This window comes from Uranotaenia lowii, chromosome 1 (assembly GCF_029784155.1).
Source record: "Uranotaenia lowii strain MFRU-FL chromosome 1, ASM2978415v1, whole genome shotgun sequence".
Lineage (NCBI taxonomy): Eukaryota > Metazoa > Arthropoda > Insecta > Diptera > Culicidae > Uranotaenia > Uranotaenia lowii.
The window spans coordinates 115,456,282-115,477,464 of NC_073691.1; the positions used below are offsets into that span (position 1 = coordinate 115,456,282).

At 38.0% G+C, this 21,183-nt stretch overlaps 1 protein-coding gene across 1 annotated transcript in view; it reads left to right on the forward strand.

Annotated features, from left to right (window-relative positions):
- LOC129739150 (glycine dehydrogenase (decarboxylating), mitochondrial) overlaps positions 1-1,211 on the forward strand; it is a 30,668-nt gene extending 29,457 nt beyond the window's left edge. The window contains exons 4-5 of the mRNA XM_055730554.1: positions 116-580; positions 670-1,211. Coding sequence (XP_055586529.1) covers positions 116-580; positions 670-789 — 585 coding nt within the window. The 3' untranslated portion in view covers positions 790-1,211. The remainder of the gene's footprint in view (positions 1-115; positions 581-669) is intronic.
- The last annotated feature ends 19,972 nt before the right edge of the window (positions 1,212-21,183 follow it).

The following is a 21,183-nucleotide window of genomic DNA, read 5'->3' on the forward strand; positions in this document are numbered from 1 at the left end:
TAGCCTGAATGAAAGTTCCAAGAAGGTCCTGAAAAACCCTGCCTACCATAAAATTCCATTAAAATAAACGAAACTTTTTTCAAAACTTGTAACCTGTTGAAACTTTTTTTTTCAGCTCATGGGAGGTCGAGGATTACGTAGAGCTACACAGGTAGCCATTTTAAATGCAAACTACATGTCCAAGCGCCTGGAAAATCATTACAAGACACTATACACTGATCCAATTACGAACTTGGTTGCTCACGAGTTCATCATTGACGTAAGAGACTTCAAGAAAACTGCCAACATCGAGGCAGTTGACATTGCCAAACGTCTGATGGATTACGGCTTCCATGCACCCACCATGTCCTGGCCTGTTTCCGGAACATTAATGGTGGAACCTACTGAATCGGAAGACAAGGAAGAGTTGGATCGCTTTTGTGACGCCATGATTTCGATTCGACAGGAAATCCAGAACATTCAGGACGGCCAGCTAGACATCCGGGTGAATCCTCTCAAAATGGCTCCCCACACACAGAAGCAAACCATTTCCTCGGAGTGGAACCGCCCCTATCCGAGAGAACTTGGAGCTTTCCCTGCGGTAAGATGACTGAGATCTAACAATTTGGACGAATTGAATTCTAGATTTTATTGCTCATCTTTAAATAATTTTTCGTTTCCTCATTCCAGACATTTGTGAAGCCTGAATCTAAAATTTGGCCCACAGTTGGACGAATTGATGATCTGTACGGTGACAAGCATTTGGTATGCACTTGCCCTCCGATGGTTCCCGACTATGAAACTAACTAATCTTGATGTTTTCTGTAAAGTTCAACTTAAATATCAATATATAAACGAACAAAGTTTAAAAAGTTGCATTCTTCATTCGGCGTTTATTTCCAGGGCGATATTTGTTAAAACAAGAAGGTAATTTCTTTTGACCCCCATCAATATGATGCTATTGGAAGATTGGCGATTCATCATTTTTTTGTCAGTCGCATCATTATGCATTACGCTCTAATGGAACGACCAAAAAGTGCTGAAATAAAAAACGTTCAGGGTATTTTAATTCTAATGATGATTTCAAATATTCATTTATTTTTTTTTTCATCTTTAAGTTAATATTTTACATTATTAAAAAAATTGGCTAGTTTTGCTACCGCAAAAATGCTCGGGCCTTCCCTTTCACATGATGCATTGAGTTTTGTACAGTCTGTCAACCTTCTCAAGTACTACAAGCCATAGAGTACGCCGTAGGGAAACAAAGGGCATAATGCGCATCCGGAGCACCCCTCTTTTCTACGAAAGCATGTATTTTTTTCAAATAAATTAAATTTTCATGAGGAACAGTTGCGTAGTTCTTATACACCCAAAATTCAGCCTCTATGTCAATCGCGTGTAATCAATTACATAGCATCATTGACATAAGAAAATAACGAGACCGGGGAAGAATCGATTGCTTCCGCCGGCATTAACCTCCCAGCGAAATCACATTGCGTAAGACTGAAAGAAACAAAATAAAAACGTTTTCACGTCCCTCCCTATTGCATCACAAGACGAAGAAGGATGATAATAAATACCGGCCAACACATCACTTCCATCTGTACCGTTGAGCCGTCAACACGTACGCCGTAGCATCGTATCGTTGCTGTGTACCTACAGGAACATTTTACATTATTTATTTTATTCTTACCTGTTTTTCAATTAGCACTTTTCAGTGCTAAAGTTATTTTCATTTTCTTTTATTCATATTTTTTCTTTTCTTTCCAGCATGAAGAAGTCATCGGCCGGCTCAAGAGCCGAATGAAAACGGATTCCCGAACGAAATTCAGGTCCATCGCCCAAAAAAGTTGAAATTTCCAATTTTTTCGATATCCTTCATCACATCGGTGATAAGGAAATATTTATATTTAATTCTGATAAGAGTACTAGAAACCTTCTTCTTATATTCTTAAAAACGAAAAGGTTCCACCAATTACGGTCACGATTCCGGACCCGATTCAAGTAATTCAAAGAGGAAAAGATTCAACACGAATAATATCAGTAGTGTTGGTTCAACTGAGCTTTATTTGATCCATTTTAAAAAGGATCAGGTTAATAATTTGCAAATTCTTGAAAAGGCTCGCCTTATGTTTCGTTGTCGAGTCTAATTTGAACCTTTTCGAAAATCTTCAACCAATTTTTTAAAAATATTACGCAATGACGTCGTTGTCAAGCTTTTTGTCACGGCACTTAAAAATTGTACAATGAATGCCAGATGCATGCTTTTCGGCTCATTCGATCATGAAAAATCTAAATGTTTTTTTGGTGGTGATAAACCACAAACATAATTTTTCAAGTGTGCGAATTGCGCAGATAATCATTCCTCGAATTCTATAGACTGTCCCGTTAGGGCAAAAATTATTGCTTCTAGGAAATATTCTAAAATTGTCAGAAAAGTTTCTTCTCCTCCTTCCTCTTTTTCGTCTTCACACGTCAGGCCGGCAAACAATCTGCCTGTTCGCGGTCAGCCTCGGTCTACATTGGAATCACGTCTTGGTAATGCTCGAAGTGATTTTAATGTAACCTGTGCTGATTCTGCGCCACAGACTCGTTGTTTAACGTTCTCAGAGGTGGTTGAAAACGGGTTGCCCTCTTCAGGATAGCCTAGCAAAAATGGAAAAAAACCAAGTCTCAACGTTCATGCGAAGGCTTGGGAAAGTCCCCGAAATTCAAATACTTGTTCTTCTCCTTCATTTTCTAATCCTAACAATTTTGTTGATTTGGGTGAGATTACTGAGGAAAAATTAAAATTTATGCATCAACATTTTATGGAAATGGTGCAACTTATGTTGAAAGCAAATTCAATGTTTGAAGCTTTCCAAACTTCTTTCAATTATGCTAACAAAATAATTATGACTTTACGATTCCCTCATGGATCCAAATAGATGTTTAAATATTATGAATTGGAACGCTAGATCTTTGCTGACTAACCAAGATGATTTTTTTTTATTTTTGAAAACTCAAAACATACATATTGCTGCCATCACTGAAACTTTTTTAAAGCCAGACAATAACTTGAAAAGCAATGCTTTCTTTAAAATTTTAGGAAATGATCGTCTTGTTCGACAAGGTGGGGGTGTAGCTATTGTCATCAATTATCGTCTCAAATTTAGACTTCTTCCTTCTTTCAATACAAAAGTCTTAGAAACAATTGGAATTGAATTAGAACGTCTATGGGGAAAATTATAATTATTGCCGCATACATATTTGCCTTTTCAATGTAGCTGTGAACAGAAAAATTTTTTGAAGGAAGATTTACAAAAACTCACCAGAAACAAATCAAACATGGCGAACATCAGACAAATCAAACAAATCAAACATGGCGAACATCAGTGAAGATAGAAGAAATTAAAATGGCGGAAGTGAAGCTGAGTTTTCCAATGCAAGAAAGAGCGTGTGAAAAAAATATGGCTGCCAGTAAAGCACAAAGTGATAGAGGGATGGACCCCAATGTTGTCCAAGAGAAGCCAAAAATTAGTTATAAATACGAACCTATTGATCAAGGGCCGTATCGCGTTCTAATTGAGTTAATTAAAAAAAAACGGTGAAAATGGAGAAGTGCAAATTAATAAGCTTTCGCTGGCCGCTTTTCTACAGAAAAGTTGCTACAAGGGACATGTTACTGATATCAAACAAGCGGGTAGAAACAGAGTGATGGTTTTTCTTACGAAGTTTGAGTTAGCAAATCATATCACCGCTGATGTGGAGCTTCAAAAACAAAACTACCGCGTTTTTATTCCTAAAAATTTCATCACGGTTGATGGAGTTTTGGCGGGGATACCTCTGGAAATTTCTATGGAAGAGCTAGTCGAAGGACTAGAATGTGATGTGCCGGTTTTAAGTGCCAGGAGGATGAACCGATTTGTGAACAAGGAGCCACAACCAACACAAAGGGTTAGCGTAACCTTTCGCACGAACATTCTTCCACGGGTGGCCAATCTTTATTGCTGTTCAGTGAATATTCGGCCGTTTTACAGCAAACCAGTTTTGTGTCAAAATTGTTTACGCTCTATCCACGTCACACAAAACTTTAGAAGCAAACAAAGATGCGCAAAGTGCACCAAGGTGCATGATACGGATATTGAATTTGAACGATGCAGAGTGGAACCAAAATGCTTGTACTGCAGAACCAACCATGCAACAACCGATGAAGACTGTCCGGAACGCAGAAGACAAACCAACATCCGCTCAATCATGGCCCGCAGTAATCTAAGTTTTGCGGAAGCTATAGAAAAGTTCCCGATTGTGACTCAAAACTTTTATCAGGCGTTGACGGAAAGTGTAGAAGATCCAGCACCAGCGGAATCGTTTGCTACGATGGTTGCTGGTAAATATAGTCGAAAACAGGAAGTACGTCCAAAATTCAAGGAAGCACGGAAAGAGCAATCAGATATGAACATAGGAAAGAATGTGAGTATTTATCAACCGAAAAAGCGGAAGAATGAGGAATCAGTTGCAGACGGTTTCGCATTGTTCAACAAATACAAAGTTGGAGAAGCGGAAAAATGGAGATCAGAGATTCGTGCCGCGGCCAGTGGTAAAACATCAGAACCAGCCAGAATTGGAAGACAAATCAACATGCCGGCTCCCTCGTCAAGAAATCAAGGTCTACAGGTATTAGCCAAAGCAACGTCACTACAGGATATACACCAGCAAGCAAAAAGCTCAGATGAGGTAATAGAAATACTAAATCAACAAATGTAAGTAAAAATTCATCATTACTATGAAATTACTCCAATACAATATACAAAGTTTGAATAGAAATAAGAAAGAATTGGAAAATTTTGCTTATCAGGGTGGTTACGATATTTTAATGCTCATGGAAACGTGGACAAAACCAGATATCGATAAAAGCAGATATAAAATACCTTCGTTCCATAGTTTACTTCGCGACATGATGGATATGGAGGATCAGCCATTTTCTTGAATAAGAAATACAACTATACTATACCAAATATCAACATTACTTCGGATAACATTCAGTGTACCATAGTCCACATTTCCTCTCTCGATATAGCCTTAGCATCTATTTATGTTACTCCAACCATTACAGTACTGGAATTCAAGAATCGCTTAAAACAAATTTTTGACTTTTTAAATAAATTTAAAAATGTTATCATCTGTGGTGACTTCAATAGTCATCATATCATTTGGGGAAACGATGCGTCCGACACTAAAGGAGATGTTCTACTGGAATTGATCAACGACTCTGACTTTTTAATACTCAATAATGGCAAGAAAACGTTTGTACCGGTTGGAGTTAACAAGAATCCCTCAGCGATTGATCTGGCGTTATGTACTGCAACCCTATACGGAGAGCTAGATTGGGAAGTCGTTGAAAGTAGTATTGGTGGAAGTGGTCATTTAATCATCGAGATAGTAGCGACAGGTATTCAAAAGCCGAATTTGAAATACGTCAATAAAAAAAAGTCATTTAGGAAATATCAAAAATGGAGTTTGAATCCGGTAATTGCATAGATGAATTCAGAAAGGAAATTTCTAAGCTTATCAAGATAAATACGAAAACTACAGTGAGCGAAATAAGAATAGCACCACTATGTTTTTTGCTTGTTAGAATATGAATGATTGAAATTTACGAAAATTTTCTTCCACAGTTTGTTCTGAATTGCTCAACGGATAAATCAAGCATAAGTTTACTTTTTTTGGTCGGAGCAATTGGCGTTGAGGACCAAAAATGTGAAAAAAGGGTGCGAAATAAGAATAGAACCACTTGAGTTTTTCAACAAAAACATGATTATTTTAAAAAATTAACTGTGTAAAAGTGAATTATAATGCTTCTACGAATTATTTGAATAGATAACTGCATTCTAGGGAGTTTTCCAGAATTCCAAAGGTTTTCAAAGGTTTTAAAAGAGGGTTTTAAGAGATGCTCCTCTAGCGTTAAGGAATTTTATATTTAAGTTGTAATTCTTTACCAAATTACTTACTTTCTTCATTAAAATGACGTGAAATGATGTAACAAACATTCCCGATTAATTTTGAACCAGTAAAAAATAGGTTGGAAATCCAAATCTTTGATTTTGTTCAGTAAACCACACTTTTTCCAGTTTCAAGTCGTAGATGGCAGCACTATCTTGCAGTTAAAACCAAACTTAGTCTCAATCCTGATTCTCCAGGTTTATTTAGGCCCATATCCATCATTTTGAGGTATTTTCTCATCTCAATTTTGTGGAAATTCCCTCTGCAGAAAGCTTTTCCGGATTTGCAAAAGAATCACCAGCACAAAAATGTATGACCGCTGAAAATTTCTGCTCATCTCAGCTTCCAATTAAATTGCAAATCATACTAATAATACTGCTAGCCGTCTGGTCCATCAAGCTCCATCACAAAGTATAACTTTATTCTGTTAATCGGTCACAAGAATTCACTTTTAGTGACCTTGATGAAATTCTATTTTTTTGGGATTTAGTGATCTTAGAATTTCCAAAGCGTTTACACGGTACATGTATTTATTTCTTGACCAAAATCATCCAGCACTCCCTAATTAATCCCGGATATTCGGAAATGGTCATGAATTTGGTTAAATGGCAAGATAGTGCTGCCATCTATGACTTAAAACTAGAGAAATAGTGTTTGACTATTAAAAAACATTAGTATTTTTGAATTCCAACCTGCTTTTTGGATTCAAACTCAGCCTCAAATCTATGTTTCATCATTTTGCATCATACTTATGAATGTTAATGAAGAAATCAAGCAGTTTGATAAAGTTTTATAGCTCAAATATCAAATTCCGTAACGCTAGAGGAGCATCTCTTAAAACCCCCTTTTAATACCTTTGAAAACCTTTGGAATTCTGGAAAACTCCTAAAATGCAGTTATCTATTCAAATAATTCGTAGAAGTATTATTATTCACTTTTACAGAGTAAATTTTAAAAAATAATCATGTTTTTGTTAAAAAAAAACTCAAGTGGTTCTATTCTTATTTCACACCTTTTTTTCACATTTTTTGTCCTCAACGCCAATTGCTACGTCAAAAAAAAGGAAACTTATGCTTGATTTATCCGTTGAGCAATTCAGAACAAACTGTGGAAGAAAATTTTCGTAAATTTCAATCATTCATATTTTAACAAGCAAAACACATAGTGGTGCTATTCTTATTTCGCTCACTGTAGTAGATATACTCCAAAAGTATGGTGGAACAAAGAAACTGAGAATGCGTGGATTAAAAAAAGTGAAGCTAGGAAAGTTTTTAATCAACACAGCACACTTGAAAATGCTATCAGTTACCGAAAGGCTTCGGCTATTTTTTTGAAAAAGAAAAGTGAATCACAAAACAAGGCTTTGGAAGACTTCGCAGCAAGTATTGATCCCCAGACTAGCTCTGCTGAATTATGGAAAAGAATAGGACGTCTAACTGGAAAGACAATCAAACGCAAAGAAAACAATCCAATACAAGATAACGTAGAGTTACTTACTTACTTAATGATCCCGCGCCGATCCACCGGTGCATAGGGCCGTGGTAAAAGACCTCCACTGTTGACGATCCGGAGCCAGCGTCTTCACCTGGTCCCAGTCAAGATTCTCGTCGACAGTTCGGATTTCAGCGGCTAGGCTTCGCCGCCACGAGTTTCTGGGCCTGCCTCTTCTTCGATGACCTTCTGGATTCCAGTCAAGCGCCTCTCTGCAAATCTCGTTTTCATCTTTTCGCAGCGTGTGCCCAATCCATCTCCACTTACGTTCCCGAATCTCGATTTCTAGCGCCCTTTGATGACACCGGCGATGTAGTTCCTCATTCGAGATCCAGTTGCCAGGCCACCAAGCGCGGATGATGTTCCGCAGGCAGCGGTTTACAAATACTTGCAGTTTTCGCGTCGTCACCGCATATGTGCACCAAGTTTCGCACCCGTACAGCAATACGGATTTGACGTTTGAGTTGAAGATTCGGATTTTTGTTCGTAGAGAGATCTGGCGTGACCGCCAGATGTTTCGGAGACTCGCAAACGCAAATCGGGCCTTTCTGATCCGGGTTTCGATGTCTTTCCTGGTACCACCATCAGGCGTTATCTGGCTACCAAGATACTGGAAGCACTCCACTTTCTCAACTTGTTGCCCAGCTACCATGACACTGGAGGGATTTCCTGTGTTGATCTCCATCGACTTGGTCTTTCCGACATTGACTTTGAGACCTGCTGCCTTGGAACTTTCGGTGAGGTCGTCGAGTTTGCTCTGCTTGTCCGGTTGTGTTTGGGCGAGCAAAACAATATCGTCAGCCAGGTCAAGGTCGTTCAGTTGCTCCATTGTTAAAGGATTCCATGGCAATCCTCGGTTCGGTGATAACGTAGAGTTGGCTGAAAAATTTTTCGACATGCATTTTGGTAAAGCGGAGGTAGATTTGGAAGAGGCCCTCAGCTGTGGACCTACTTGCAATTATAATATCATGAATGCAACAAAGTGGGATCGAATTCTCTTTACCAAAAAAGTAAGATCTGCTCCATCGGATGACAACATCTCTTATGGAATATTGAGAGCAGTACGTCCCTCAGTTAGAGACGCACTTATCAGCGAATTCAATACCATGTTCATATCAGGGCATCTAAGGGACCATTTGAAGGAGATAAAAGTGGTAGCCATCCCCAAAGCCTGTAAAGATCAATCCACAGTGGAAGGGAAAAGACCCATCTCGCTTATTCCAACTATTACAAAAATGATAAATTCGGCTGTTCTAGAAAAAGTAAAAGAACACATAGATCAGACAAAGTGCATTTCTTCTACATCGTATGGGTTTCGTACAAACTCTTCTACAGCAACATGCGTAGGATATCTTGTTAACGAAATTAAGAAAAACAAGAGGGAAAAATTTAAAACAATGGCTATTTTTATTGACCTGTGCAATGCGTTTAGTACAGTTGACTCAAACAAATTACAGGAAGTATTGGTAGAGAAACGTTTCCCTGGGGAAATTATTACATGGATAGCAAGTTTTTTAACTAATAGCAAAAGATAACTCGAAGAATTTGTAACGGTCTACCGCAAGGGGACGTTTTGTCGCCCACCCTCTTTAATATTTATTCGGCAAAAATGCATGAAATTCAGCTAGATGGTGTAGTACTCATACAGTACGCAGATGATTTCTGTGCACTAGTAAAACACAAGGATTTTCAAAGCCTAGAAGAGACAGCTCAAGAATATATCAATCGATTTGTGGAGATGGCGGAAAGACTTAATTTCAAAATCAACCCTTCAAAAACTAAGACAATGGTTTTCCACCCTGGAAACAATCCAGTGCATATTTTTATCGAGAATCCGCTTGTTGAGAACGTAAATATGTACAAATATCTTGGAGTGAACATTGATCGCTCTCTAACTTTTCGATCCCACACAAGAATAATTTCCATGAAAACCGTAGAAAGACTTAACATGTTAAAAATCATCACTGGATTCAACAAAAACTCCCATCCCCAAAGTTTACTATTGGTGTACAGAGCCCTGTTACGAAATGGACTCGAGTACTGTGTGTCAACGTTGAGGAATGCTGCTAATACTTATCAAAGACAACTTCAAGTGATTCTAAATAAGGCTTTAAGAAAAGTCACAGGCTGTAGTAGAACTACGCCAATAAATACCCTACTAGCAATATCAGCAGAAGAGCCATGGGAAATAAGGAGTGAACACCTTGCCAAAAAAGAAATTGCTAAAAATGTAGCTTTTCGCAATACGGTTTATAAACAATTATTGGAGACTTCCACCAAAAGTTGGAGCGACAATAAACTAACATTTATGGAAAAAAAATATTTGGAGTACCGACAAGTGTTCGACAAAATAAATCCTATGCAAAGAAATTTCCTAAATTATGAATGCGTTACAATAACTACCGACATTGGACCTGAGAAACTTGTGAAAGACAAAAATAGTACCCAGGTCATGAAGCAGGCAGCTTTATTTACTATGAACAGTAAATATCAAAGTAGACCCCCCATATTCACAGATGCGTCCAAACAGGGCAATAAATGTGGTATCGGGATTTATGTTCAAGTCTCCAACCAAAAAATTGCAATCAAACTTAATAATGAAACTTCTATTATGACCGCTGAACTTATAGCAATTGAGAAGGCTTCACAATTTGTCGAAGAAAATAACATCTCCAACGCTGTAATTTATACATATTCAAAATCCTTATGTTTATTATTACAAAGCAGTCAATCTAGCCAATTCCAAAGCAAAATCGCTCAATCAATCTTGAACAGATGTTCAAAATACAACATTGCGATTCAGTGGATTCCAAGCCACGTCGGGCTCAGCGGCAATGAAATTGCAGACGAACTAGCGAACAGAGGAGTTAACACTGTACAAGGAATAGACAACCCAATACTACTTAAAGATGCTTTAACATTGTTTAAAAATAACAAAGAGGAGGACTTAAAAAAATGGTACACTAATTATGCATTATTAGAAAACAAGGGAAATTTTTTTTCCAAATTCAAAATGATTTCAATAGTGAACCGTGGTTCAAGAATCTACCATTAGATGGATTTGAAATAAAGATGCTAAATCGTATCATGGCTGGACATGACTATTCGAAGTACTGGTTGCACATTATGGAAATAGAAGATGATGGAAATTGTCATATCTGTGGTGTTCTAGAAACTGCCGAACACTTGATTATATTCTGCCCCCGATTCAATAATGTTCGAAGTACCTATTCATTTGATGGAAAATATGGGAATATCATCGATATGCTGAAGACAATGGATATAGATCTATTCAAAGAAATAGTAAGCTTTATTAAAACCGCCAAGATCCACATCTAATAATTACCCAACGATGATGGCTGTGAGGAGTGGACACCAAGTTCGTCGCCACTACCATATCGGCCTAGTTAGGAAGGAAATCGAAACCTGTAGACCTATGACGAAGTTGATTATATAACGTAAGCATGAAAAATAACCCACATGAAAAAAGAGCCGACAGTCAAATGATTTAAAAAGATGCTGCTGGACATATGGTCATAGACACCGGTCCATTCATCATCAGCAGGCAAGGAACTGCTGAAACAGAAAGAAGAAGAATAAGAAGAATTTTTTTTATTATTGATGACTTTAATGCAAAACACCGATCTTGGAATAATATTTCATCAAATTCAAATGGGAATATTTTATTTATGACTGCTCTGCAGGTTATTATACTGTTGAATATCCTAATGGGCATACTTGTTTCTCTTCAATTAGAACTCCTTTTACAATTGATTTGGTTCTAACGGATTTAGGCGAGCATTGTAGTCAATTAGTTACTCATGCGAACCTCGATTCAGACCACCTTCCAAAAACTTTTTCTTTATCCCAAAATCCCATTGAAAACCCTTTAAAATAAGTGCTTCAGAGCCTTCAAGTTTGGTTCCTTCTTTAAGTAAACTATTTGAGAGAGTTATTTTGAATAGAATGATGATTCACATTAATCAGAATTCTATTTGCCTGATGAACAATTTGGTTTTCGTCATGGACATTCTACTACACATCAACTTTTGAGTGTAACTAATATGATCAATGCTAGCAAATCTGAAGGTTATTCAACTGGTGTTGCTCTTCTAGATATTGAAAAAGCTTTTGACAGTGTTTGGCACAAAGGTTTAGTAGCTAAATTAGCTCAATTTGATTTTCCTGTATATCTCACCAAAATTATTCAAAATTATTTGACTAGCCGAACCTTACAAGTAAGCTATCAAAATTCATGCTCTGAAAGGACACCCATTAGAGCTGGAGTCCCTCAGGGCTGTATACTTGGGCCAATTTTATACAATATTTTTACTTCTGATCTTCCTGATGTACCAGAAGGAAAAGGTAGAAGATTATTTGCTAATGATACTTTGCTTTCAGCCAAAGGTCGGAATTTACGGGTGGTACGCAGTAGATTGCAACAAAATTTAAATTCCTTTTTGAATTACTTGAAAATGTGGAAAATTTCTCCTAACGCTTCCAAAGCTCAACTTATCTTATTTCCCCATAGGCCAAGAGCTTAATTTTTAAAACCTAATGAAAATCATTCCATAACTTTTAATGAGGATTCATTAGAATGGTCTGATCACGTGAAGTACTTGGGACTCACACTTGATCGGCATATTACTTTTAAAAATCACATTGAAGATATTCAATCTAAATGTAATAAATACACTAAATCTCTTTATTCTCTCACAACAGGAAATCCAGACTTTGTCCAAGGAATAAGCTGCTCATATACAAACGGGTGTTCCAAGCAGCGTGTTAACTGTGCCGGTCTTTCAAAGACAATTTCTGGATTTTTGAATCTTTTATTGGTGTAAATTTTGATTAAAAATCTCCTGTAATAGTTCATTATAATTAGTTGTGAGGAATGTTTCAACTGGTTCCTAAACTTACATTTAGTGTTGCTCTGATAATCCTTCGGCAACTTCGTTAACAAATTACTCGACTATGGTCGGTGTAAGTGCAAGCCCAGAAACTGTGTAGGTGTTATTTCATAGTTAATTATCAGTTATTAGTAATTAGCGATTTGCGATGGTCTTACCGATTGATAACACTCTAGTGCTTTTATAACCTCAACTTCAACGCCTGTGCAATTCTCTTTTCCTAGCTGTAGGATAATTAATTTTAGCTAAATCGCGTTAAATAATGATTTAGTAAACATCACCGTTTATCAAGGAACATCAATAAAGGGTACTAGAAAGATATTAGCTACCACAACTTAGAACAAATCCGATTTCAATACGCACGCTTTTAATTCTTTGCCACTTGTTTTCTTTTCTACTCTACTACTCTACTTCTTCTTCTCTCCTCTCTATTTGTTCCGGTTGACAAATGTCTACTCCTGTCAGAGATGATCGACGATCAACCTCGATCAAGCCGAGGGGTCCGACTTGGCGCCGTTAACAGTCCCCCCAGGAGTGCGGCCATAATCCTCCAGGACCGCACTTCGCTGAACGCCAATGTCGAGCACTGCTAATTTTACCGCTGGTCTCTCGTAGATACCGTTGGATGTTTGAACCGTAGCTTTCCGGACTTGGCCATCCTTGGATGACCCCGTTCCTATGATCCTTCACTACAATATCGCCCAGTTGAATCGGTCGAGCTGGTGCGTACCATTTAGATCTTCTTGTTAGGCATGGCAAATAATCGTTGACGCCAAAAAATATTTTCTAATAGCTGGGAAGTATGCCAATACTTCTTCAATGCTGTCGTCAAAGAGTGCTAGAGGTTTAATTCCGTCTGATGATCCGAGAATGAAGTGATTCGGAGTTAACACTGGTGCATCTTCATCTTCGATAGACACGTAGGTCAGGGGCCTAGAATTCAAGGTGCCTTCAATTTCAACCAATGCACAACGCAGCCCTTCTTCAGTGGGAAGTCGGGATAGCGACATATTTTGCAAATTCTTTTTAATGGTTTGAATCAATCTCTCCCACGCGCCACCCATGTGTGGGGAGGTGGGTGGATTGAATTTCCAAGTGGTGTTAGGAGATTCGATCGCAGCGATAAGGGCATTTTGATTCATTTTGCCTAGCTCGGCACTAAGCTCTTTTGCTGCTCCCTGAAAATTTGTTCCTCGGTCGCTGTATATGAAGCTTGGAACTCCTTTGCGCACCATAAAGTCTGCTTCATTTAATATTGGAACAAATTCTTTTGCTCATTGTGGCGCTTCTAGTGGACGGATTTGGAAACTTTTTTCACCCACGTGTAGGGAAATTCATTACCTTTCACCATGTATTTATGTCATAACACCAAACGATAGCATTTTGTAAACAACCGCCATGGAAGCCGAACGGAGAGATCAAATTGTGCACAGTTTTCTTGAAAATCCATTGTTGTCGGCATCGAAGCTAGCTAAACAGCTTAAAATGCCCAGAAATACCGTATGGCGTGTTATCAAGCAGTACAAGGAAACATTGACGACGGCTCGGAAGCCGCATTCGAAGCGTCGGAGTGGAACTGTCGACCGGAAACTGCGTGGGAAAGTCATCAAGGCCGTCAAGAGGAATCCCAATCTTTCAGACCGCGATTTGGCCAATAAGTTCCAGGCCGCTCACAGTACGGTGCGACGAATTCGTCTCCGGGAAGGAATAAGGTCATTCCGAGCCAGCAAACAGCCAAATCGGACGCTGAAGCAGAACAATGTGGCCAGAATCCGTGCTCGAAAGCTGTACGACCAAGTGCTGACCAAGTTCGACGGATGTAAAGTCTGCTTCATTTAATATTGGAACACAAACAATTGCGTGTAGTTCAGTCATTTATTAACGAATTCATAATTTGTTTTTCATACAAATGTAGCATTTTCTTTACTCTTTCATAATAAAAATTTAAAAAATTATTCATTGCTGTTTCGAAGAAATTCTCGTACTCGTACTCGTAAGAAAACTGTGCACAATTTGATCTCTCCGTTCGGCTTCCATGGCGGTTGTTTACAAAATGCTATCGTTTGGTGTTATGACATAAATCGCAGACACCAGATACCCAGACTGATCAGTGACGGTTGAGCTCATACAACTACAAATCGCCCAGAATCATACGCCATCTGACGGGGCATCGTGAAACCATTGTGCCTCATCAAGAAAAAAAAATACACTTGATAATTTACAAGCCAAATGAGAACTGTCTTGATTGAATCACCTATTAGTATTTGGAATTCTATCTAAAATATTTTCATTCTGGTTTTGTCTTCAATGTTAAATTGTTTAAAGTCTGCTTCATTTAATATTAGAACAAATTCTTTTGCTCATTGTGGCGCTCCTAGTGGACGGATTTGGAAACTTTTTTCACCCACGTGTCGGGAAATTCATTACCTTTCACCATGTATTTATGTCATAACACCAAACGATAGCATTTTGTAAACAACCGCCATGGAAGCCGAACGGAGAGATCAAATTGTGCACAGTTTTCTTGAAAATCCATTGTTGTCGGCATCGAAGCTAGCTAAACAGCTTAAAATGCCCAGAAATACCGTATGGCGTGTTATCAAGCAGTACAAGGAAACATTGACGACGGCTCGGAAGCCGCATTCGAAGCGTCGGAGTGGAACTGTCGACCGGAAACTGCGTGGGAAAGTCATCAATGCCGTCAAGAGAAATCCCAATCTTTCAGACCGCGATTTGGCCAATAAGTTCCAGGCCGCTCACAGTACGGTGCGACGAATTCGTCTCCGGGAAGGAATAAGGTCATTCCGAGCCAGCAAACAGCCAAATCGGACGCTGAAGCAGAACAATGTGGCCAGAATCCGTGCTCGAAAGCTGTACGACCACCCGGTAAATTTGAATCGGCAGAGAGGTAACTCAAATCGCCAGAGCGATCGTAACGATCTCTCTGGCGATTTTGCATCATCACATCGTTAGAGAGGAACACACCATACGCGTGCCTTGGGTGAGTGCCACGAATTAAGCTAAGACACGCCCTCCAGAGAAACACACGAACACAATCCGAATCGTGTTTGTATGTTTCCCTCCGAGACGCGTGTTCGCCTGCCTGATATGTCGACAGCTACGATTGAAAGCACACACGGGACACGGGGACAAAATGCGACCACACCGTACGAGTGTACGATTCAAACTGATTTCGCATGTACGCATTCGTATTTGTTGCCTCTAGGTATCTCGGCAGGACAAACCGAATGAAAATATATTTGCGTTCTTGGAGTGTCGTAGAAGTTAACCGTTTTATTCTAAGTTCGGTGACTCAACTCTCAATTTTTTGCATGCTCTGTCGATTTCTGAGAGGACGCGCTTACTGGGCAAGTGCTGACCAAGTTCGACGGATGTAAAGTCTGCTTCATTTAATATTGGAACACAAACAATTGCGTGTAGTTCAGTCATTTATTAACGAATTCATAATTTGTTTTTCATACAAATGTAGCATTTTCTTTACTCTTTCATAAAAAAAAATTAAAAAAATTATTCATTGCTGTTTCGAAGAAATTCTCGTACTCGTACTCGTAAGAAAACTGTGCACAATTTGATCTCTCCGTTCGGCTTCCACGGCGGTTGTTTACAAAATGCTATCGTTTGGTGTTATGACATAAATACATGGTGAAAGGTAATGAATTTCCCGACACGTGGGTGAAAAAAGTTTCCAAATCCGTCCACTAGGAGCGTCACAATGAGCAAAAGAATTTGTTCCAACATTAAATGAAGCAGACTTTACTCTTTTTTTCTGTATCATAATAAGGGATGAATGTTGTTCAAACAATGATTGTTGATTGATTTAGATGAAAAAATACAAACGCTAGTGTTCATTCCATGTTCATCCATGGAATATTTAATTTCATTTTTTTTTTTAGTAAATATTATATTAATCCATTATTTACTTCAGCTTGATTATACCGGTCCTTAGTTGAGAGGCAATTTTTATTATTAAGTTTTTATTTCGAAATTTATCCGGCAGAGTGACAGTATGAAAATTATAATTTACATAATAAATAACTAATCGAATTCTGAATTGGTCGTCCTAATCTGAATGGTTGATTTATAATTTACTATGACAAAAAAATCAACTACATATAACTTCTTGAAATTCTTTAATTCCAATTTATCTTAACTGTTTTTTGGCTCATACCTATAGATAGATTTGAGGAGTGAAATAACTTATTGACATTATCGTTGGATTGATTAGAACTTGTTTAGACAATTTTCAGAAAAAAAAATAAAAACAGAATAATAAATGTGAATAATGTATTGATAAGCTGTCTAATTCTATTTGCCGCTGGAAGTGCTCGTGATAGAATAATGATTGTTTCACTAAAAAATATAAATTTATGGAAAAATAATCTTAGAAACGACCTTGTATGTCGCCCGGTTATTGTATCCTGCTCATTTGTACACACCCAACAAGTGTGCGTGAGAAATTTCAAAAACAACAGTAATGGCCTTTTTGGCATAATTCTGGACTTGGGGAAAATTAACTTAAAAGCGAACTTTTTGTTTGACTATTTTTCCCATCTAAATCCGCACACGAGAGCAAGTGTGCGTGAGAAATGTCAACTTGAAAATCTTTAATTCTGAAAAAAAAATTGTTATAAAACAAGGGCAAATATCCACTGAATTTGTAACATTTAATTGATTCACATTTTGTTAAAACCACAGACTGAAAGTAATTAGTTTACAAAATGAATCCATTCTTCAAAGTACTATAATTTCGAAAAAAAAGTTCCTTAACCGCTACCCAACAAATAGCCATAATTTCGCTGTAACTAAACTTATCTATCGAATTCAATGCTTTTCCACATCACCAAAACGAACTTTAAATGGTAAAAGAACATTACTATCTTGATGCAAACGAAGGTCATTTTTATTTTCTTGTCGTAGTATGGAATGTCAAATATCGTATGGCTGTGTGAGCAGGGTTGCCAACTGTTTTTCGAAAAAGTCTGGAAGATTTTGAAAAAATGTCTGGAAATGTCTGAAAAAGTCTGGATAGCTTGCTTTTGGGAAGGTGGTGACCTTTTTGATTGCCAGATCCCAATTTTGCAGATAGCCACTAATCGTTTGTTTCTGACACTATCAGTTACGTGTTATTTGACTCTTAATTTAAAGCGGGCCACAGACTACACAACATTTGACAAATGCGATGAAATTCGATGAAATTTTGTCGCTGTAAACACGATTTGCATAGTGTATGGCACTGCTTGAATGAGCGCCGAAACGGTTGGAGTAAAATCGGTCCGGATCGAAATATTTTGTACAAACCATCCTCCCAGCCGGGGTGGAGATGGTTTTTTTTGTTGCTGTTGCTGTTTTCGCCAGCAATCGTTTGTGTTTGCGTGAAAAATGTTTGTATAGTGTGTAGGCGAGCATAGATTAAACAATCACGCTCTTTTTTTTAAACTCAAAATTAAGTAGTTTTGGTTCAAAACAGCACTTCGGTGGCATCCCTCAACTTTGAGTTTAACTGGGCAATAGCAAAACTAAGTTCTGATAGGCATACTCAATACTAAGTTCGGCAGCCGAACTCGAATTTATCCTTTTTTTTCGAGGGTAGCTGATTTTCAGGGAATTAAAGGATGATTAAAATTTGTTGTACCCGGATGTTGCTGTTCCTGTACATAGTGGTGGAAAGTTTTGACACTCCCGGTCAAAGAAAACTTCCGGATGTTACTTCCCACGGGAAGTAAACAACATCCGGAAGTTTCCGGACATTCCAAGCCGCTCAACATATGATGACAATGACGGACAGAATTTTACGCTGACACGGTGAACATGCATTTCATTATAAAGTTTCTTCATAGTCTTCCGGTAATTGTTCCGGAGCGACAAAATTTGGCGACGTGTTCGTTGGTTGCTATTCAGGTTCGGACTGAACTCGCTAAGTGTTTTCAGTCCAACAAAGAGAGTTCAATTTTTAGTTCATAAGGTCGAACTCAGCTTTGATCCCTCGCCGAAGGAAAAAAAGGGATCAATTTTGAGTTCGCAGTTCGAACTCCGTTTTGATCCATCGCAAGGAGGAAAAAGGGTACATAACTTTAAGTTCATAGAATCGAACTATGTTTTGAACCTCGGTCATACCTAATTTTGAGTTAAAAAATAGAGCGTGATCGTCGTGGAATCATCGAATTTGTACAGTGTGTAGTCTATGGCCCGCTTAACATACATCTTCGAAGCATTTGTCATTATTCATAGGTTGGACCACTGCATTCATAATTCTAATCATTTTCTGCCATATTATACCATGACCATTTTGAATATTCGTAGTTTCTAAGAAATATTTATGTCCTAAGCCAAAAGTCTGGAATTGTCTGGAAGAAATGTCAAAAGTCTGGAAGTCTGGAATCCTGAAAAAATGTCTGGCAAAAGTCCAAAAAGTCTGGAAGATCCAGACAAAATCTGGAAGGTTGACATCACTGTGTGTGAGTGAATTCATTTAATGTTTTGATTTTGATGTGACGAATACACGATCATTTTTTTTATACCCATTGATAAAACCAATTACACATGCGATATTCAAAAATGAAAAATGGTTCGAAATTTAACTAAAAAGAAAAATAATTGAACAACAGATCAGGAAAAGCTAAGCTGTTCTCTTTAAACAGACTCGGATGGTTGAGATTGTTTGTCAATATTCATCATATTTCAACCAACGCACTTTTTTTTAAAATTGTACTAAATTTGCGGGAAAATGTTTACAAGATGCATCATCTCGGAGTCCAAATATTGTTGCAAAAACTGCCTCGTCCAGTGGGCGGTAAAAGGGCTCATTTAATATCCAAAATTAGTTCGATATTTTGAAAAGCAGACATTTCTCGAATGTGACTAAGTTTTTCATCGAAAGGAAAGTTTCAGGATTTATTCGAGAAAAAAGTGAATAATAATCTGACAGCGATTTTTCGTTGTAGATGGTGACTTGATAATATATTTCGTAGTTGCGTTTTTCATTAGTTTTTTCTGTGAACTACACATTGCTTTTCGAATTTTGTAAAAATCACCTTTACTTTTGTTTTATTTATTTGCAATATACAATCATTGGATTTTTTTTGTGTCGTTACAATATTTTTTGGGATACTTGAATTAACTCTTGACGGAGGTTCCGGGGGTTAACGAAATCTTGCAGATGAAAGTGATCTTGACAAATAAAGCAATTGTTAGGCAGCCAACGCAGCTTTTTATTTCCGCAGTTCTTCTTGTGAATCGAGTATGTGTGATTTTCCACCATATCGGAGATTTCAGAAAATGATTATTTTTCAACCACAACGAAATAAGGAAGTATAGCGGACAATCATCAATACTCATCCAACTAAAAACGTTGAAAAATCATCGTTTTAGTCGTAAATGATGGCAACTCCTAAAAGTTTACTGATGCACTCAAACATCAAACAAAGCGTCGTGCAATATTGCAAGCGTTAATTGAATTTATTTTAATTGATCGATATTGAGTTATGAAATTCTTTACACATCGTTTCAAGTGAGTTTCCTAATGTCAAACCACCAATTCATCATAAATTTCGAAAGAAATTTAAACGTTTCGTTAAGATGGAAGAACGTCTATGGTTGAATTCTAACCACATTTGGTTATGCGCTCTAATTCATAAATGGTTCTTTTTTCTATCAAAAGTAGGTGACCGAAAACGACCGTGTTCATCGCTAGATGTAAAGAAAACAAACAGCACAATGCAAATGTGTGTGTGATATATCAAGGGCGTTTCAATATGCACACAAAATAAGTTATGTTTGTGTAAGATTTTTCCGTTTGTGTATGTGGCCGTTAGTTTCACGATAACCCGTAGATAGCGCTGCGGAACAAGCGCCAAAATCAGCCTTCAGTGGTCAGTCTGGGTATCTGGTGTCTGCGCATAAATACATGGTGAAAGGTAATGAGTTTCCCGACACGTGGGTGAAAAAAGTTTCCAAATCCGTCCACTAGGAGCGCCACAATGAGCAAAAGAATTTGTTCCAATATTAAATGAAGCAGACTTTAAACATTCTCAGTACCATAATACAGGAATCTGTGCTTAATTTTTGAGCAAGTTCGATGTATACAGCACGAGTTGTCATGCATGTTATTAAGACACCCCATCTTTTTTCCGATCGACGATGAACTATAACAGGAATTGGTCCGAAGTAATCGATGCCTACGTGGGTGAACGGACGACTGAAGGCTGCTAGTCTTGAAACCGGAAGATCGGCCATCGCAGGTGGCTTTGGGTTTGCATTTGCATTCTTACACAGCTGACAATTTCCTCTCATGCTGCGATAAACAACTCTCAACTTAGGAACGTAATATCGTAAGCGAATCCGATTGATGGCTGTTTCGTGGTTTCGACGCAGAAGATTGTTGTGAAAGTGCTGTGCGATGAGCCTTGTCATGTGATGATCCGAGGGCAGAATTATGGGATTTTTTGCTTCAAGGTCCGTGTGCTGGCACGCATTTGTTCTGCTATGAATGCGCATGACTTTGTGTTCGTCTAAAAAAGGAGAAACTTTATACAATTTGCTATTTTTGTTTAAAGACTTGCTATAAGAAATAGATTGCTGTAGTTGGGAATATTCTTCAGCAAACGAACTTTTTTGAACTTCTCGGTATAGGAAATTTTGAGCAGCAACTAACTCTTGCTGGCTCAGCGGTTCAATTACACTTATATCAAGATGTAGTTGTTTCTTTTTAGGAAGTTTTGGTTCACTTGCAAGGCGACGAAATTTATGCTCGGCACGAAAAATCATTGCTGTGGATCGGTACAAACGCAACCAGCTCGAAAAA